General features: G+C 50.0%; 6 protein-coding genes and 1 non-coding gene across 8 annotated transcripts; 4 read left to right on the forward strand and 3 right to left on the reverse strand.

Annotated features, from left to right (window-relative positions):
- Positions 1 to 51: 51 nt before the first annotated feature.
- LDX57_002850 (uncharacterized protein) lies at positions 52 to 1318 on the reverse strand (the record flags this gene model as incomplete). Its single annotated transcript, XM_046084496.1, has 5 exons — positions 52 to 421; positions 477 to 853; positions 916 to 983; positions 1036 to 1072; positions 1130 to 1318. The coding sequence occupies 5 exons, from the start codon at positions 1316 to 1318 to the stop codon at positions 52 to 54; spliced, it is 1041 nt and encodes a 346-aa protein (XP_045940459.1).
- A 975-nt stretch (positions 1319 to 2293) lies between these two features.
- Positions 2294 to 4375, forward strand: LDX57_002851 (flavin-containing monooxygenase; the record flags this gene model as incomplete). The annotated part of the gene is made up of 7 exons (XM_046084497.1): positions 2294 to 2561; positions 2668 to 2917; positions 2972 to 3040; positions 3092 to 3355; positions 3411 to 3944; positions 3999 to 4168; positions 4227 to 4375. The coding sequence occupies 7 exons, from the start codon at positions 2294 to 2296 to the stop codon at positions 4373 to 4375; spliced, it is 1704 nt and encodes a 567-aa protein (XP_045940460.1).
- Positions 4376 to 4520: 145 nt separating this feature from the next.
- On the forward strand, positions 4521 to 5855 carry LDX57_002852 (uncharacterized protein; the record flags this gene model as incomplete). The annotated part of the gene is made up of 1 exon (XM_046084498.1): positions 4521 to 5855. The coding sequence occupies one exon, from the start codon at positions 4521 to 4523 to the stop codon at positions 5853 to 5855; it is 1335 nt and encodes a 444-aa protein (XP_045940461.1).
- A 135-nt stretch (positions 5856 to 5990) lies between these two features.
- LDX57_002853 (uncharacterized protein) lies at positions 5991 to 6416 on the reverse strand (the record flags this gene model as incomplete). Its single annotated transcript, XM_046084499.1, has 2 exons — positions 5991 to 6086; positions 6153 to 6416. The coding sequence occupies 2 exons, from the start codon at positions 6414 to 6416 to the stop codon at positions 5991 to 5993; spliced, it is 360 nt and encodes a 119-aa protein (XP_045940462.1).
- Positions 6417 to 7072: 656 nt separating this feature from the next.
- On the reverse strand, positions 7073 to 7519 carry LDX57_002854 (uncharacterized protein; the record flags this gene model as incomplete). The annotated part of the gene is made up of 1 exon (XM_046084500.1): positions 7073 to 7519. One exon carries the CDS (start codon positions 7517 to 7519, stop codon positions 7073 to 7075), a length of 447 nt encoding a protein of 148 aa, XP_045940463.1.
- Positions 7520 to 11389: 3870 nt separating this feature from the next.
- Positions 11390 to 11463, forward strand: LDX57_002855. Its single transcript has one exon. It is a non-coding gene; the product is annotated as a tRNA-Ile (tRNA).
- Positions 11464 to 11902: 439 nt separating this feature from the next.
- LDX57_002856 (MFS transporter) lies at positions 11903 to 13933 on the forward strand (the record flags this gene model as incomplete). Of its 2 annotated transcripts, XM_046084501.1 has the most annotated exons (4): positions 11903 to 12227; positions 12282 to 12925; positions 12984 to 13188; positions 13248 to 13933. In XM_046084501.1, 4 exons carry the CDS (start codon positions 11903 to 11905, stop codon positions 13553 to 13555), a joined length of 1482 nt encoding a protein of 493 aa, XP_045940464.1. In that variant the 3' UTR covers positions 13556 to 13933. The 2 variants fall into 2 exon arrangements, with proteins under 2 accessions (XP_045940464.1, XP_045940465.1); XM_046084502.1 differs by having other exon boundaries at positions 12984 to 13933.
- Positions 13934 to 14230: the final 297 nt, after the last annotated feature.

The raw sequence follows: 14230 nt of genomic DNA on the forward strand, positions 1-14230 counted from the left end.
GGAAAGTGAATTTTGATCGAAATCTTCGTCGGTGGTCACATCGCGAAAAGATCAGATCACCTCAACGTTAGTAACGGACTTGAGGAGCACCATCTCCTTATCCCCAGAATTCAAGGTCGCCTCCAGTGGGGAACAGTGGCCAATGGATACGGGTCGTTCAAAAAGTTGGCGATGATGCAGCTCGTTAACGTCCGCATCGGAGCTACTGGGTCCGAACGTTTGCTCAGCTTTTAGCGATCCCAAAAGACGCCGGAAAGCCGACCGCAGCAGAGGTCTAATAGTTGGAAGACAGGCACAGAGAATTCCCACGCAAGGCTCAACGCTGGACCATATGAAAACGTCGCCCATAATCCAGGTGATATCAACGGATGACTTAAGGAACGTCATAAAGTAGATTCTGACGAGGCTTGCGATGCAGACACTAAGATTCGTCAACCTATCGCTCAATGACCAAGGTTAGGCATATAATAACTTACAACCCCCCGAGAATGAATATCGACGAGATCATCACCTTCAGTGTCGTCCGCATCTGGAGTTTCCAGATCAACGGGATGGGAACAAGCAAGATGATGACGTCGGTGACCACGTTGGCCACTGCGTTTCCAATGTAAAAGGAGTAGAGGTCGAAGACACATTTACCGCCGCTGGAGTCTCGGTATTGCGTCCAATAATAAGACAGTGGGCGACAGCAGGAAAGAAATGTTATCGTGCAGGCAACGCAGTAGCCCAGAGTGAGGAAAATACAGAACCACATAGCCGCGTTCATACCAAATATTCGTCGGTAAAAGCAGATTATTGACATTTTGATCAGGGGAATAGTGAATATGTAGATGAGAACATATGCGAAGAGTACCTGTACTCATTTCTGTTAGTAGGGGATGAGTGTGATATGATGTGTCAGATGCTTCGACTCACTTGCATGACGACAATCACATTATCTAGAGGGACCACCCAGGCATGCCTTCCAAGACCATAAGTGCCCCCTACCCGGCATCAGAGTTGGGATGATAATCAGCGATCAAAAGGGATACTTACCCAGAACGGTGCAGACGAGGGTTGCCATGACCGGAAGCTTTCCCCATGTCAGCCCAGACGACCGATTTAACGCAAAGCCGAGGACTAAACGTACCATTGCTGCGAAGATAAACCAATCGTCAGCTGCGATTGGCGCATGCTGAACCCTGACCCTCGCAATCACTCGCAGAGCAACTGCCGTCGCTGCAAGCCCGAACATGCAAACCACAGTGGCATTGTTTCGAGGTGTGTGGTTCTCACCTAGATTGATGTCTATCGGGGGTTCGCCAAAGGGACTCGGCATCACGGATTGTTTCGGGTACTGTAGGGGGTGCGTCTCTGTTGAAGAGGCGTGTACGGCAAAGGGGAGTTCTAATATTTACTATGGGTTACCTCTCTCTTTTACCAAGTCCATCTGCGCTTAAGGGGAAAGCAATAGTTGATCTGAATCCCTGGTTCTGGGTGCCTCGCGGTATGATCAATGTCAAGCCAGCTTGTGGTTCTTTGTTGACCCATGGCGATTATGGTCAATATCCCTGTCGTATGGGTGTTCGGGATCAGGGATCAACGGCTTTCAATAATCCGTCCTTTGACTAGAGACCGTTTTATGCCTTATAGATTAATTCATTTCGATGGTGATAGTGAACGGTCCCCACAAAGGGCGCACGGAGCCAATGTCACTCAGGCCAACCGCTCTAACAAAGTCCCCCGACTGCTAGTCTGCTTGGCTTCTAGCGAGAGCTCCAGCCAGAACTGTTTTGGCAAGGATTTTGACCGGATGGCATCCGTAACCGACCTAATCAGGCAAACGCCGAGGACATGATCATCTCGGAGCACAACTTGTTGTGGAATAGCGGAACGGCCGGGCTATTCCGACGGCGCCTGTCACAAATCCACTTGCGCACGGCACCGCAGCAACAGGATGCGATCCCCTGTCATAGACGGACCGGACGCCTCATGGCTATCTTTTGATGGTTGCGTCTTGTCCCGCTCTAGGAATAGTTCCTGGTCTGTGTGCCTCTGAGTCCCCCGCGGAGAGTAAACCGCCGCCGAAATTAATATGACAGGGGTGATAACTATAGTAGCAAGACATTACTAATTTAGTCTATTGTGCCACCTGATAGATGATCGCTCATGGAGACGGTGCTTTTGCTGGACCAGCATTAAAGGGGTGATGATCCGGGGGTGTGTTTGTCGCCTTTCTCATTCTTAAATAACCTTGACCCTGTGTATCTGTCTGTCACGCTTCCTTGACGCAGGAAATTTACACAATCCCAATATGCCATCAAATGAATCATACGCAGTATCCGGTCATTCCGAAGGGAAGAGTATTCGGATCGACGAGACCCGGTTTGCGTTCACTCCCCGGAAGATTCGCGTCGTCTGCATCGGTGCCGGGTTCTCTGGTCTGAATCTGGCATACAAACTGAAACACGAGAGGCCACTTGACTACGTTGACTTTCAAATATATGAGAAGAACACGGAGGTAGGGGGAGCCTGGTGGGAGAACGTTTATCCCGGGGTAGGCTGGTGGGTATACTCTCAAAGTGAAATGGGAAAGTCCGAGCTGACCAAGTTCTCCTGCCTAGTGATATTCCTGTTCGTAAGTCAGCATCTAATTCTAAACTTCGCCCCCGCATTGACCTCCCCTAGACAGCTACCAATTTCCGTTCGAGCCAAGCCCCGACTGGTCAAAGTTCTACGTTGGAGGCAAGGAGATCGAGGACTACATACTGCGGACAACAGAAAAGTACGGGTTGAAGGAGAGGATCGCATTCAATACGAGGCTTGTCCGAGCGACCTGGAATGAGGAACAGGCCAAATGGAAGCTTCAACTGGAACGAGGCGAATTCATGATCGGAGACGAGGCGGATATACTGATTGACGGGAGTGGCATCGTCAAGTAGGTATCTATTCTGACAGGTGATATCAACAGCCCCGCTAATACTGAAGCCAGCAACTGGAAGTGGCCGAATGTTGAGGGACTCGATCAATTCAAAGGCAAGATTGTGCATAGTGCAAAATGGTCAGTCCACCCATGAGATCTGTCCGTTGCGCGATGTTAACATCATTATAGGGACGCCGAGTACCAGTGGGAAGGCAAGAGGATAGCGGTTATTGGAAATGGATCGTCAGGATTGCAGCTCGTTCCAGCGCTTCAGCGCAAAGCTGCGAAGATAGTCAACTACGCTCGTCGCGCCACGTGGGTGTCAACGCCCTTGTGTGGCAACTTGCTCAGGGATGCAAACGCGACGAACTTCGCATACACTGAAGAAGAGAAAGAGGAGTTTCGGACAAATCCAGAAAAGTTCCTCGAATATAGGAAGGTCGTTGAGACGTCGTCAGTATAGATTGCCCGCCTTTTGGAGCCTTGCTAACTTGCATACGTTATGCAGTGTCAACAGCGTATATCGGTTGATGATTTCGGGATCCGCCGAAAACAAGATGCTTTTCGACTTGGTTGATGCAACCATGCGAGAGAAGCTGAAAGACAACCCGGAGCTTATCGAGAAACTCATTCCCAAGTACGAGCTTGGGTGTCGCCGCCTGAGCCCCGGCAATGGGTATCTTGAGGCAATCCAAGCCAATAATGCACGAGCCACGTTCAGTCCCATTCAGAGAATCACGCCAACCGGCATTGAGAGCGAAGAAGGCGAAGAAGAGTTTGATTTGATAGTTTGCGCCACGGGTTTCGATACTAGTTTCGTTCCTTCCTGGGATCTCGTCGGTCGCGATGGGCGACGCCTGGCAGACGAGTGGAAAGAGACGCCTTCTGCTTACTTCTCCACATGCGCGGGTGGTGTTCCCAACTACTTCATGTTTGCCGGTCCGAATTGCCCGATCGGCCATGGTTCTGTTCCGCAGATGCTTGCATGGACCGGGGATTATATGTTGAACTGGATCGAGAAGATGGTCGCAGAAGACATCAGGTACCCTACTACTCCCTCTCCCTGAACTTGCAGCACGAATTCTGATGAAGACAGATCCATTGTGGTCAAGGATTCTGTCGTAAGGGAATACAACGCCTACGCGCAAGAAAGCCTGAAGCGGTGCGTATGGTCGAAGGGATGTCATGCCTGGTACAGCAAAAAGAATGCCGAGGGACCCAACACGGTCACGGCGATGTACCCAGGCAGTGTCCTACACTTCAAGGGTGAGTCTCCTGATGACAACATTGAAGATAGAATAGACCTATTGATGGCTTGTTGCAGAGTATATGAAGACCATCCGGGGCGAGCACTTCGACATTCGGTACAACAACTCGAACCAATTTCTATACCTAGCCAACGGAGAGCTGGCCTTGGAGCGCGACGAAGGAGGCGATATGGCATATTATCTCACTTTATCGGGTTCTTCATAGACCTAGAGGTCGATTTGCGTGTACAGGGAACCGAATGATGACTCTGGAATGAACCTTTGATTCCATACATGGGCTTTCGCTGCCAAATCAACCTGTAGGACTTAGGCTAAATGACTTACTGCACCTCGCATCGCTGCCAAGGTCTATGAGACTCGGTAGAACAGTGGCCGACGGGGAAAATTGCATAATTTCTCCGTTAGCTGATGCTCCATTAAACCTGCAGGATCACAACCCCGCATTGAGTCTTTTTCATTTGCGATGCTGTTCCGGATCCCCAGAAATCTATCCTCGTTCCTTGACACAAGCACTAGGGTCATCATTGAGGCCCAACATGCTATTACTATCTCATATTCTCAACTTCTCCCTCCTTTCAACGATTGGTGTGGTGTATGGACAGGAATGCGAGAAAGCCGAAGACTGCAGCCTCAATGGGGTCTGCTCCGATACCAAGACATGTATCTGTGATCCAGGTTGGCGTGCTTCCGACTGCAGCGAACTGGACCTTCGGCCAGTAGAGCGATGGACAGGATATAATCACACCAACATCACCCTGCCTGACTTTTATCGTGAAGGAGCAGGGAACTCATCCTGGGGAGGCCACATCATTCAAGACCGCGAGGATAATCAACTCTTTCATCTAGTAGTCTCGCAAATGGATCGCGGATGTGGTCTTTCTGGATGGCGACCATTTAGCACTGTGATTAGGGCAGAATCGCGAACGGGACCCCGTGGGCCCTACACATGGGCCCAGGAACTCTTCAGTACATTCCACCACAACCCAACAACGATGTGGAGTCCATCAGACCAGAAATATCTGATGCATTTTATCGGCTATGACTGGGAAACCCCCGACACATGTCGCTCGATCAAACGAAACAATACCATCTCCGTGTCCAGCTCCCCAGATCTGCGAACATGGGACACCCCAACAGAGCTACTCATCAACGTCACGAACCCAGCCGCTTGGCCTCTTTGGACCCCCAAAAGTCAAACCCCGGAGATGCTCCTAGCGACCGAAAAGAACAACATATACCTTGCAGCCAACTATACGGGTCCATACACTCTGCGCGTAGAGCCGGGGAACATCGAAATTGACCCGTCGCTCCGTAGCGAGGATCCGTTCCTCTGGCGTGACAAACGCGGCCACTGGCACTTTCTCGTTCATCACATGGTGGATATTGCACTGGGAAACAAGGGGCCTCGCGTGGGAGCCCATGCTTTTGCAAATAGGTGGGAAGGACCCTGGCACTATAACAATATCACTCTGGCTTATAACACAACGGTGAAATTCACTGATGGGACGAGCGTCGACTATTATCGGAGGGAACGGCCAAAGCTGTATTTCAGTACAGATGGGGAGATGACCCCGTTGTATTTGATCAATGGCGTACAGGAGTTCAATAGCTCGGCGAGCTATACACTCATTCAGCCGATCGGGAGCGGATGGAGAAAATATGAAAGAGGTTTGGGGTTTGACTGATCCACCTTAGAACAAGCTTGGTCACGAGCCTTGGAGTTAATCTCTTTTGTGCAAGGTATCAGCATTTACATGACCTCCAGAGGTCGCAAAAGTGTCAAGACAGGATATCCCCATCTCATGTACAGAAACAGTCAGTTATGTAGAAATGCCAGGGCATATATCTACTTCTCCTGACTTCGTCCGAAAAAGTGCAACAATCTCATCCTTACTATAGGCGGCGGCAGTCACAACCTATAAATGAGTTTGTTAACAAACACTGTCGGATCAGGAACAGAGCACAGAGAACAGAGCACGTACCAAAGGCGTTCTCTGATCATAGTCTTCCTGGAAAGGATCTAAGCCCATGTCCATCAGGCATTTGAATGCGGCGACACTATAGTCTCCATGGTTTCCGGAAAGAATCACGTCAAAGCTAAACCCGTTGGCATCTGTATCGTCATGCCAGGGTATCCTAGCAGCCAGGTGCAGCAGGGTCTCGCCGACCGTGTTCACGGTGTGGAAATCGGCCCCATATTGCTGAACCCCTTTCAGCTGGTCAACATAGAGATCACCGAACAACATCTCCGGCTAGTCATTGAAGGACAGGATGTATTTAGAGAGCGGTGTGTCACCGTCATAATTTCTGGTGTTGAAATTGAGCGCAAGTCTCATCAGCCTATGGGCGTAAATGGAATCTTCGCCCGACAGGCTACAAAGAGGACTCGCTAAATGGTGCAGTAGAGTATTGCCGCGGGGATCGCGTTCTAGGATATTGGCTCCGGTGTCCACGAGGGCGGCAGTTGTCGGCACACGTTTTTTGGCGGCAGTCAAAAGGAGCGGCGTGTATCCTTCCTTATTGCATTCTGCAAGAAGCTCTGGTCGCCGAATGGCCAAATCCTTGATGAGTGTCGTCAATTCGATTTGGTCCTCGGGGTTCTTTCATGGCTATCACTAGCAGATGAAGCACGTTTTGTCCCTTGCTGGCAATGGCGGAAACATTGGCACCCATCGCGCATAGCTGGCGGATAAGCCCAATTGTGAAACTGCCCAGGCATCGATTGAAGGGAACCTCGTCTGGGTCTTCCCCTCCACAGGCTGCCAACAGTAGCGTTCTACCTTTCTTGTCTCGTTGCTCTAGCTTCAGCGTGGAAAGGCTTAATAAAGGCCCCAGTGTACCACCGTAGTCGATCAAGGCATGCAAAATCGTCGTGTCTTCCAACGGTTCATAAGGAGTCGCGCTATGCTCCAACAGAACCTCCACAATTCTCACCACCTGTTTGTGTGTGAAGCTCATCCGGTTTTTCAAAATGCATTCTCGCCGCAAACCAAATTAGGGGAAGCCAAAGACTGTAGTTCTCTTCTGCTGCTCTTTCATGCATTTTATTCTTGTGTACTTTGGGGACTTTGGGATGAGGTGGCGGCTTTTTGAACGGAACATTACAGCCGACACCGGCCTCAAGAATTACCTGGACCAGCTCTGCATCTAGATTCTGTATAGCGCGGAATAGCGTCGGTTCATTTCCAGTGGTAAGATCTGCGCCATACTGAAGAGATAGCCGAAACAGTGCGTGATCTCCCGTCGTGGAACTGAAAGGAGTATCGCCATTATTATCAGTGGCATTTTGGTCGGCATCATGCTCCAGCAATGCTCTGGCAATACCAATGCGTTGAGGCTGGGCAGTCATTGCGATGTGGAGGGGTGCGCATCCATGCTCGTCTCGCTCTGTCACGTCGGCACCTTGGCTGAGGACGTAACGACAAGCTTCAGTTTGCCACCAGTGCTTTCCCTGTGCCAGTATGTGTAAAACACTCGGCTTAGATAACCAGCCCGTTGCAGATTATCGCAGGTTCACATCTGCCTTGAAATTCTCAACCAGAAGCTTCGTCAGAAACAAACTTGGGAGTTCCCCGCTGTCACAAAGAATGGCATTGAAGGCTCAGCTTTAGGCCAGCTTTCAGGTAGCAACAAAGACTCTGATTTCGATGCAGTAGGTCCAGGCCAACATCCAGATGGAATAACAGCATATCTGATTTCCGGGAGTTTTCACAGACCAAGTGCAAAGCATTGTTTCCTTCATAATCAGCTAGCTGCATGGCGATCTGTTCCAAGCTCAAGTATCATTTCTATGGGTTCCATAGAGAAGTGTGCCTCCATGACGGCTCATAAAAACCAGGTTCGGCCGTTATTATCCCGGGCTTCAATATCAGCTCCTACGGCTAGCAAGGCTCTTCCACTATCACTAATGTCGTAGGTTCCATGATCAATTTTGTGCAATGCGGTCTCCCCTTAATAGTTTTTGGAATTAATGTCTGCCCCAATACCAACCAGCTCTTGAATCAAAGACTTATCAGACTTTCTGATGATACGCAAAGGAGTATTCCGTCACGATCGTGAACATTTCAGTCTTTGACATATGGTTTCATCCATTCAATGTTACCACTTGAGTTTTCCAAGCGAGTATGAAGTGCCGTCTTCCCATCTCTGTCTCGGACTGCATTCCATCGAGCACCGTATCGAATCAGCGCCTCCACAGTTTCTTCCGAGGCAGGGCTTAGCCTCAACAAATGCACGGGCACATTTCCTTGAAGGTCTCTATCATCAGCCCTTGCCCCATGTTTCAGAAGCCTTTCGACTACCGGGATCTCTCTCTTAATGCAGTAGTGCAAGGCAGTATTGCCCTCTTCGCCGTGGACATTCACATCACACCCCACAGAAAGGGCTAAGTCCAGACAATGTGCAACATCTGGAGGCATTATCAGAACTAGAATGATCTGATCCGCAGATAGCAAGTACCAAAGAAGAGCGCTCAGTCTTTGGTTCATTTCCTATAATAAACACATGCGCGTCAGATAAGGGCTGCTGTTGGTACATAGGACCCGCTCCATTACGAAGAAGCAGCTGCAGTATCTCAAAGTTCAACTCGGACCCAGCTTCAGTCAACGCTTCCCCTTCATAATTGGACTCCATGTCAAGAAGGCCTGTTTCCAGCAGATACTGAGCAACTGACACGTGCCTCCGTTTTATTGCTCGGATGAAGTTATATTTGAGGTTCTCCTGACTCAGATATGGAACCATAGCGGCGATGGCCTCGACGCAGCCAAACTCGGAGGCGTATTGCAGTGGGGTTTCGCCCATGGAGATACCGGCATCGTAGTATATTGAACACCAATAGTCCTTCGTTCTTCCTGTAATTGGGCTGACTCCAGCATCAACTAACACCTGCACGGTTGCATGATGATTGGATTTGGCGGCATAATGGAGTGGCTTCATTCCCCTTTTATCCGGGATGGTCGGCGCGGCGCCGTGTTTTAGCAAGAGAGACACGGTGCCACTGTGTCCTCTTTGTGCTGCCATCGCAAGCGGTGTTTCATCATTCTCCGACATTACGTTAAGGTATGGACAAGACATAAGTCTCGTTTCCATGTAATCCGTGAGTTCTCCCCAAGCAGCAACATGCAATGGCGTGATTGACTCCACATCATAGTGTGGCTGCATCATGTAATTTGCGCAGCACAAGAAGGTATTTGTTTTCGGTCGCATGAGCTGGTCTAGAACGTCTTAGAGCTGAGCCTTTTATCTCCGGTACGCGTCGAGTGTGGAAAGCCCAATTTTTCAGGGCGTAGGCCAAAAAAAAAGGATGATGCAATTGCCGCTCTTGTGTGGCGCTCTTCCCTGGGTTTCGGTGTCCACGAAGATGAAGAGCCCGACAGCAATTATCTGACACAGATCAAGGCCATCAACTCGTGTGTTTCACTCGATTTGAGGATTGGAAATGGAGGGCTCGCTTCCGGATCCAGCATTCTGTCCTTACGCCGGTATCCGTCAAGAACTCGGTGAAAGAATGATGGATGACAGATACCGTCTCGTCCTCAAGGATCTCCAGCAACGGCCCACATGACATACGCGCCATACCCCCCCGTGTCGCCATGCTCTGTCTTTCCTTCATTCATATCCAAGAAGTTGAGGACGGTGGAGATTTCCAATAAACGGAGTGGGTGGGAAGCATGGGTCGCGAGTTGCAGGATCAGCACTTGTCTCTCCGGTGGCACAGAGGCGAGCTGGGAGTGATCATAAGGCATGTGAGTATACATGTCTTCGAGACTAGCAGGAAGAGACTGTAGTGCATCTTGCACCATATCCCATATCCATTCCCAACGATTCGGCTCTTTCTTTCTTCGGGAGGTCATTCAGGGTCAGGCGCGCGTAGAGGAAGGACGGTTGGACACGATCTTCTATCAAAAGCTTGATCTTGTCTTTCAAAGACAGACTAAGCTCCGGTGCTCGAGGTAGCCGGTGCTCAACAAATCATGCAATGTCTTGGTTGACTTATCGGTCTTCAAGTCTCACCTGAAGAACGGAGGGACGATTCAAATATTTCTGGATCTGCGGCAAGGGTCGACTGGTCATGATCAGTTTGACGGCGCCCGGTCGCATTTGTTCCAACGCAATGAGACGTGGGAGAAAGCCATCGGCTTGGTCAGTATCCAACTCATCCAATGCATCTACCACACAATAAACCTTTTCCACGGTCTCAAGAGCGACTAGGAGACTCCGCCACAACACGGAAAAGGCGACATGTTCCACGTCCGGATTCTGTTCTTTGACTATCTCAAGTTTCTCCCGCAGATCTAGTGAGAAATCCAGCAGCTGATGCAACCAGTCTCGCACCAGGGACTGGCACCCATGGTTGGCCGTGACGATTCGACGGAAGAAGAAGAACAAGAGGGGCGTTTTGTCCTGCTGTGTCTGTAGCTCGGAGATAAGATGGGTGGCCAAGACGCTTTTGCCAGCACCGGCGACGGCTTTCAACCACAACGCGCCTTGGGTGGACGAATCGTGCCATTGTTGACATCCAGGGCTGTCAAGCAGTCAGCATCCAGTTCCCTGGACGTGGGCATTCAGGTGTTTGTTGAAGTCGGAGGCTGCGGCCAGCCTCGGAGATCGGCCAGCTTCCTCGGGGAATTTCCGGGGAAACCTCAGAGGCTGTACCGTACCGTACCTCCAATACCCAGGTTCGCCGGGTTTGGGTGGCCGGTCGGTGTAATTTACGGTATGTCGGTTACGTTTCTGCCTCAGGCCGCAATGCTTCCTCTTTGGGAGGCACAAGTATAGGTAGTGTTTCTGGTCTAGAAATCTAAGAAAAATCCGACAATTACATTAGATGAGCAGGCACACCGGAGTATTCCCGCGGAGGAAGAAACTATGCGATCTAAACTCGAATATACAAGCACTATACTGTCAGCATTACTCTGTTCCTGGCTACATATTCGGCGTCTCTCGAATCCCGAGGGAACCGGGAATATATATCTTTGGAGGGGCCGTCGTGACAATGAATCAATGTGAACCACAACAGTGATGGACACACAAACAAAGTGTCTGGTGCTGACATGGATCAGGTCCCTGAGCAAGAACTTTGCTTCGAAGTGAACCTAGTCTCTATTTCAGCCTTGACTTGATCTGAGGAGATGCTGTAAGTTAAAAAATGGTGGAGTGGGCATAGAGAAATTCAACATCATTTATGAAATATAAATTCAGAGCGGCTATCATAAGAAGCGGTTCCATAACTCAGTCGGTTAGAGTGTGGTGCTAATAACGCCAAAGTCGAGGGTTCGACCCCCTCTGGAACCAACTTTCTTTTTTTTGCCCTTTCAACTTTCCCCTGCTTTTCCAAGTCCATCCCACTTCGTCGAATATTCACATCCCCCCCAAGACAAATCCCATCTCCATTAATTCCCGCTCAACCCTTTTCCCTTGAACCTTTCCAGCAACGATGGCTAGGCAACAGAACCCAACAGTTACGTACATGGATGGCGGACAAGCCCCATCGAATCCTTGTGGAGAGGACCCTTCATTATAATTTGCCCATCATTAACTCCGTACCAACTGATAAGAATCAATGACAGCCCCTCGCCCACGTAGTTTGGGCTCAAGCCTAGACAATATTAGTGCTTATCACGGAATACGGAATAGTACCCAGTTATCCCGATCGGCATGACAACCTCGCGCCGTGTCCCATATAAGACCCAGGTATCTCCGACCCGGGTTTTGATGGCCATTGAATTTCATTATGAATGAAAACACGCCGCTACTTTCTCGGTCATCCCATCAAAGAACCCAGACATACCGAGACCTGGTCTCGATCTGGCAGACATGGCGAATTCCGATCCTATGCTACGCTGTTGCACTACTCCTCAGCTTTGCAGAGACGATGCGCGCGACGCCAAAGACACAACTATACGAATCAGTTCTTTGCGAACGATACTATAAGTTGAAATCCGAGAGCCCCCCTGGACTGGCCGTCGAGATCACAGATCGCACGTGCAAAACCCCGGAAGTCCAGGAAGCCCTAGTATCGATGCAGGCCTGGTTAAAAATGGGCGAGAACTTGATCGGTAGAGCTCTGACTTGTAGCGTACTTCCAGTCGGTCGCTAACAGTAACTCTCAGCTCTCATTGTGGCCATCCCTTTCGGGAAGCTCTCCAATACGAAAGGCCGCACGCTTGTTCTGATCATTGGCATCTTTGGTCAGTTCCTCGCGGAGACCTGCATAGTGCTGGTGTGCTATTTCCACCACAGCGTACCCCTCGAATTACTCTTTATATCGGTAGCATTGCGCTCCCTGGGCGGAGGATTGATGGTGATGTCAGCGATCGTGCACGCCATTCTCGCCGACGTGGTCTCGGAGGACCGACGCGCTCAGGCCTTCTTCTATCTCATATCGACGCAGTTGGCATGTGAGGTGATTGCACCACTCTTGGGCTCTTCGTTGATGAAGAGAAGCGTCTATACCCCTTTACTACTCGCCTTCCCGTTACAGATTTTTTCCATCGCAGTCGCCTGGGGAATTCCGAACTCGACGCGGTTTCAAAAAGAGGGCGACGAGGAGGATGAAGATGGCCAGGCGGACTCCAGGCAAGAAAATCAAACAGAAAGTCTTGCATCGCGTATAAGATCGCTCGCCAGGTTCATCAAGGACCAAACAGGAGTCATCTTGATTGGGGTGTCGTTTCTGTCGTCAATGCTTGCGGGAGAATCGCTGGACTATCTGGTCCAGTATGCGTCGAAGAAATTTGAGTGGAGTCTTGCAGAGGTCAGGCTCACAGTAACTGTCTGTATGATAGAGCGAAAGGCTAACAATGAGCCTACAGGCAAATTATCTTATCTCTTTCCGAGCCATCGCCAACTTGGTCCTCTTCCTGCTCATCCTCCCAAGCATCACGCGCACCCTGACATCCCGCCACCGGTTTTCGCCCAAAGACGTAGATCTATGGACATCCCGAGTGAGCTCGGTTTTTGGAGTTCTCGGCGCCGTCCTTTTGGGCGTGTCCCCGTCCACAACGACCGTGATATTCTGTACGTTCGCCTCACATTCACCCCAAGCTCGAAAGAAGGAGAACTGACACCCCGCTCAGCCCTCGTAATTTTCACCCTCGCCGCTGGATTCACCCCATCCATCCAGTCTTACGGGACATCGCTCGTGCGAGCCGTTGACATTGCACCATTCTATTCCTTTCTAGCGGTGGCCCGAATTGCCGGAACGCTGGTTGGGTCACCTCTTACTGCAGCAGCATTCAATTTGGGATTAAGGGTCGGAGGGGCTGGGCTGGGGATGCACTTTTACGTTTCGGCGGGATTCTTCAGCATTGCAGGAATGGGAGCTTGGGTGGTTGGACATTTTGATCGTGGGGAGAGGCGGGAAGAAAGTGAGAACGGGGTGTAGAGAGTAACTTTCGGCACGAAAGAACAGGGATCAATAGAAATAAGCGATAATATGATGTCTTGAGTCCTGGTACTGTATTATATGGATAGAGAGGCCTGCGTGTGAGCCGTCTAGGATCAAATCGACCAATACAAAAATAAGTGGTTCACTACACTGGACGGAAGATAAGTAGGGCTATATCCAATCTCAGAGACAGTGAAAGAAGCCATAGGCGAACTTGTTGCCGTTTTCTAAATCCCTGTTCTCCATATCTGATCAGCTCACAAGTGACACCATCAATAAGCGTGAGTAGGTACTGCGATTCATGGTACGTTAGAAAGGCGACGCATTACACACACCAGTCAAGTCTTCCTTCGCAAGGTATGATTTCTGTCTGGGTTTGGGTTGATGGCCCTGACTCGGAAAAATTGTACAAATAACGATAAAGATCACGCGATGTGTTTATTCCGACGTGTTTATTCCGATCCCCATTCCGAGAAGGGGCTTTTATTCCGCGTCGGACAGGATTAACGATGACGTCATTACGAGCCGAGCAGCTAACTAGGTCGCCAGCGTTTATACCCTGAAAGATATAAGGTAAAGAGTGAGAAAGGAGACACGGACTTGAAGTGAGGAAGCAAAAATGAAAAGATCATAGGAAGTTACGCAGGGAAGAGAGAGGGCTCAAATCAAGCG

The sequence above is a fragment of the Aspergillus melleus genome, assembly GCF_016097325.1.
Source record: "Aspergillus melleus strain CBS 546.65 chromosome Unknown contig2, whole genome shotgun sequence".
NCBI classification, from domain to species: domain Eukaryota; kingdom Fungi; phylum Ascomycota; class Eurotiomycetes; order Eurotiales; family Aspergillaceae; genus Aspergillus; species Aspergillus melleus.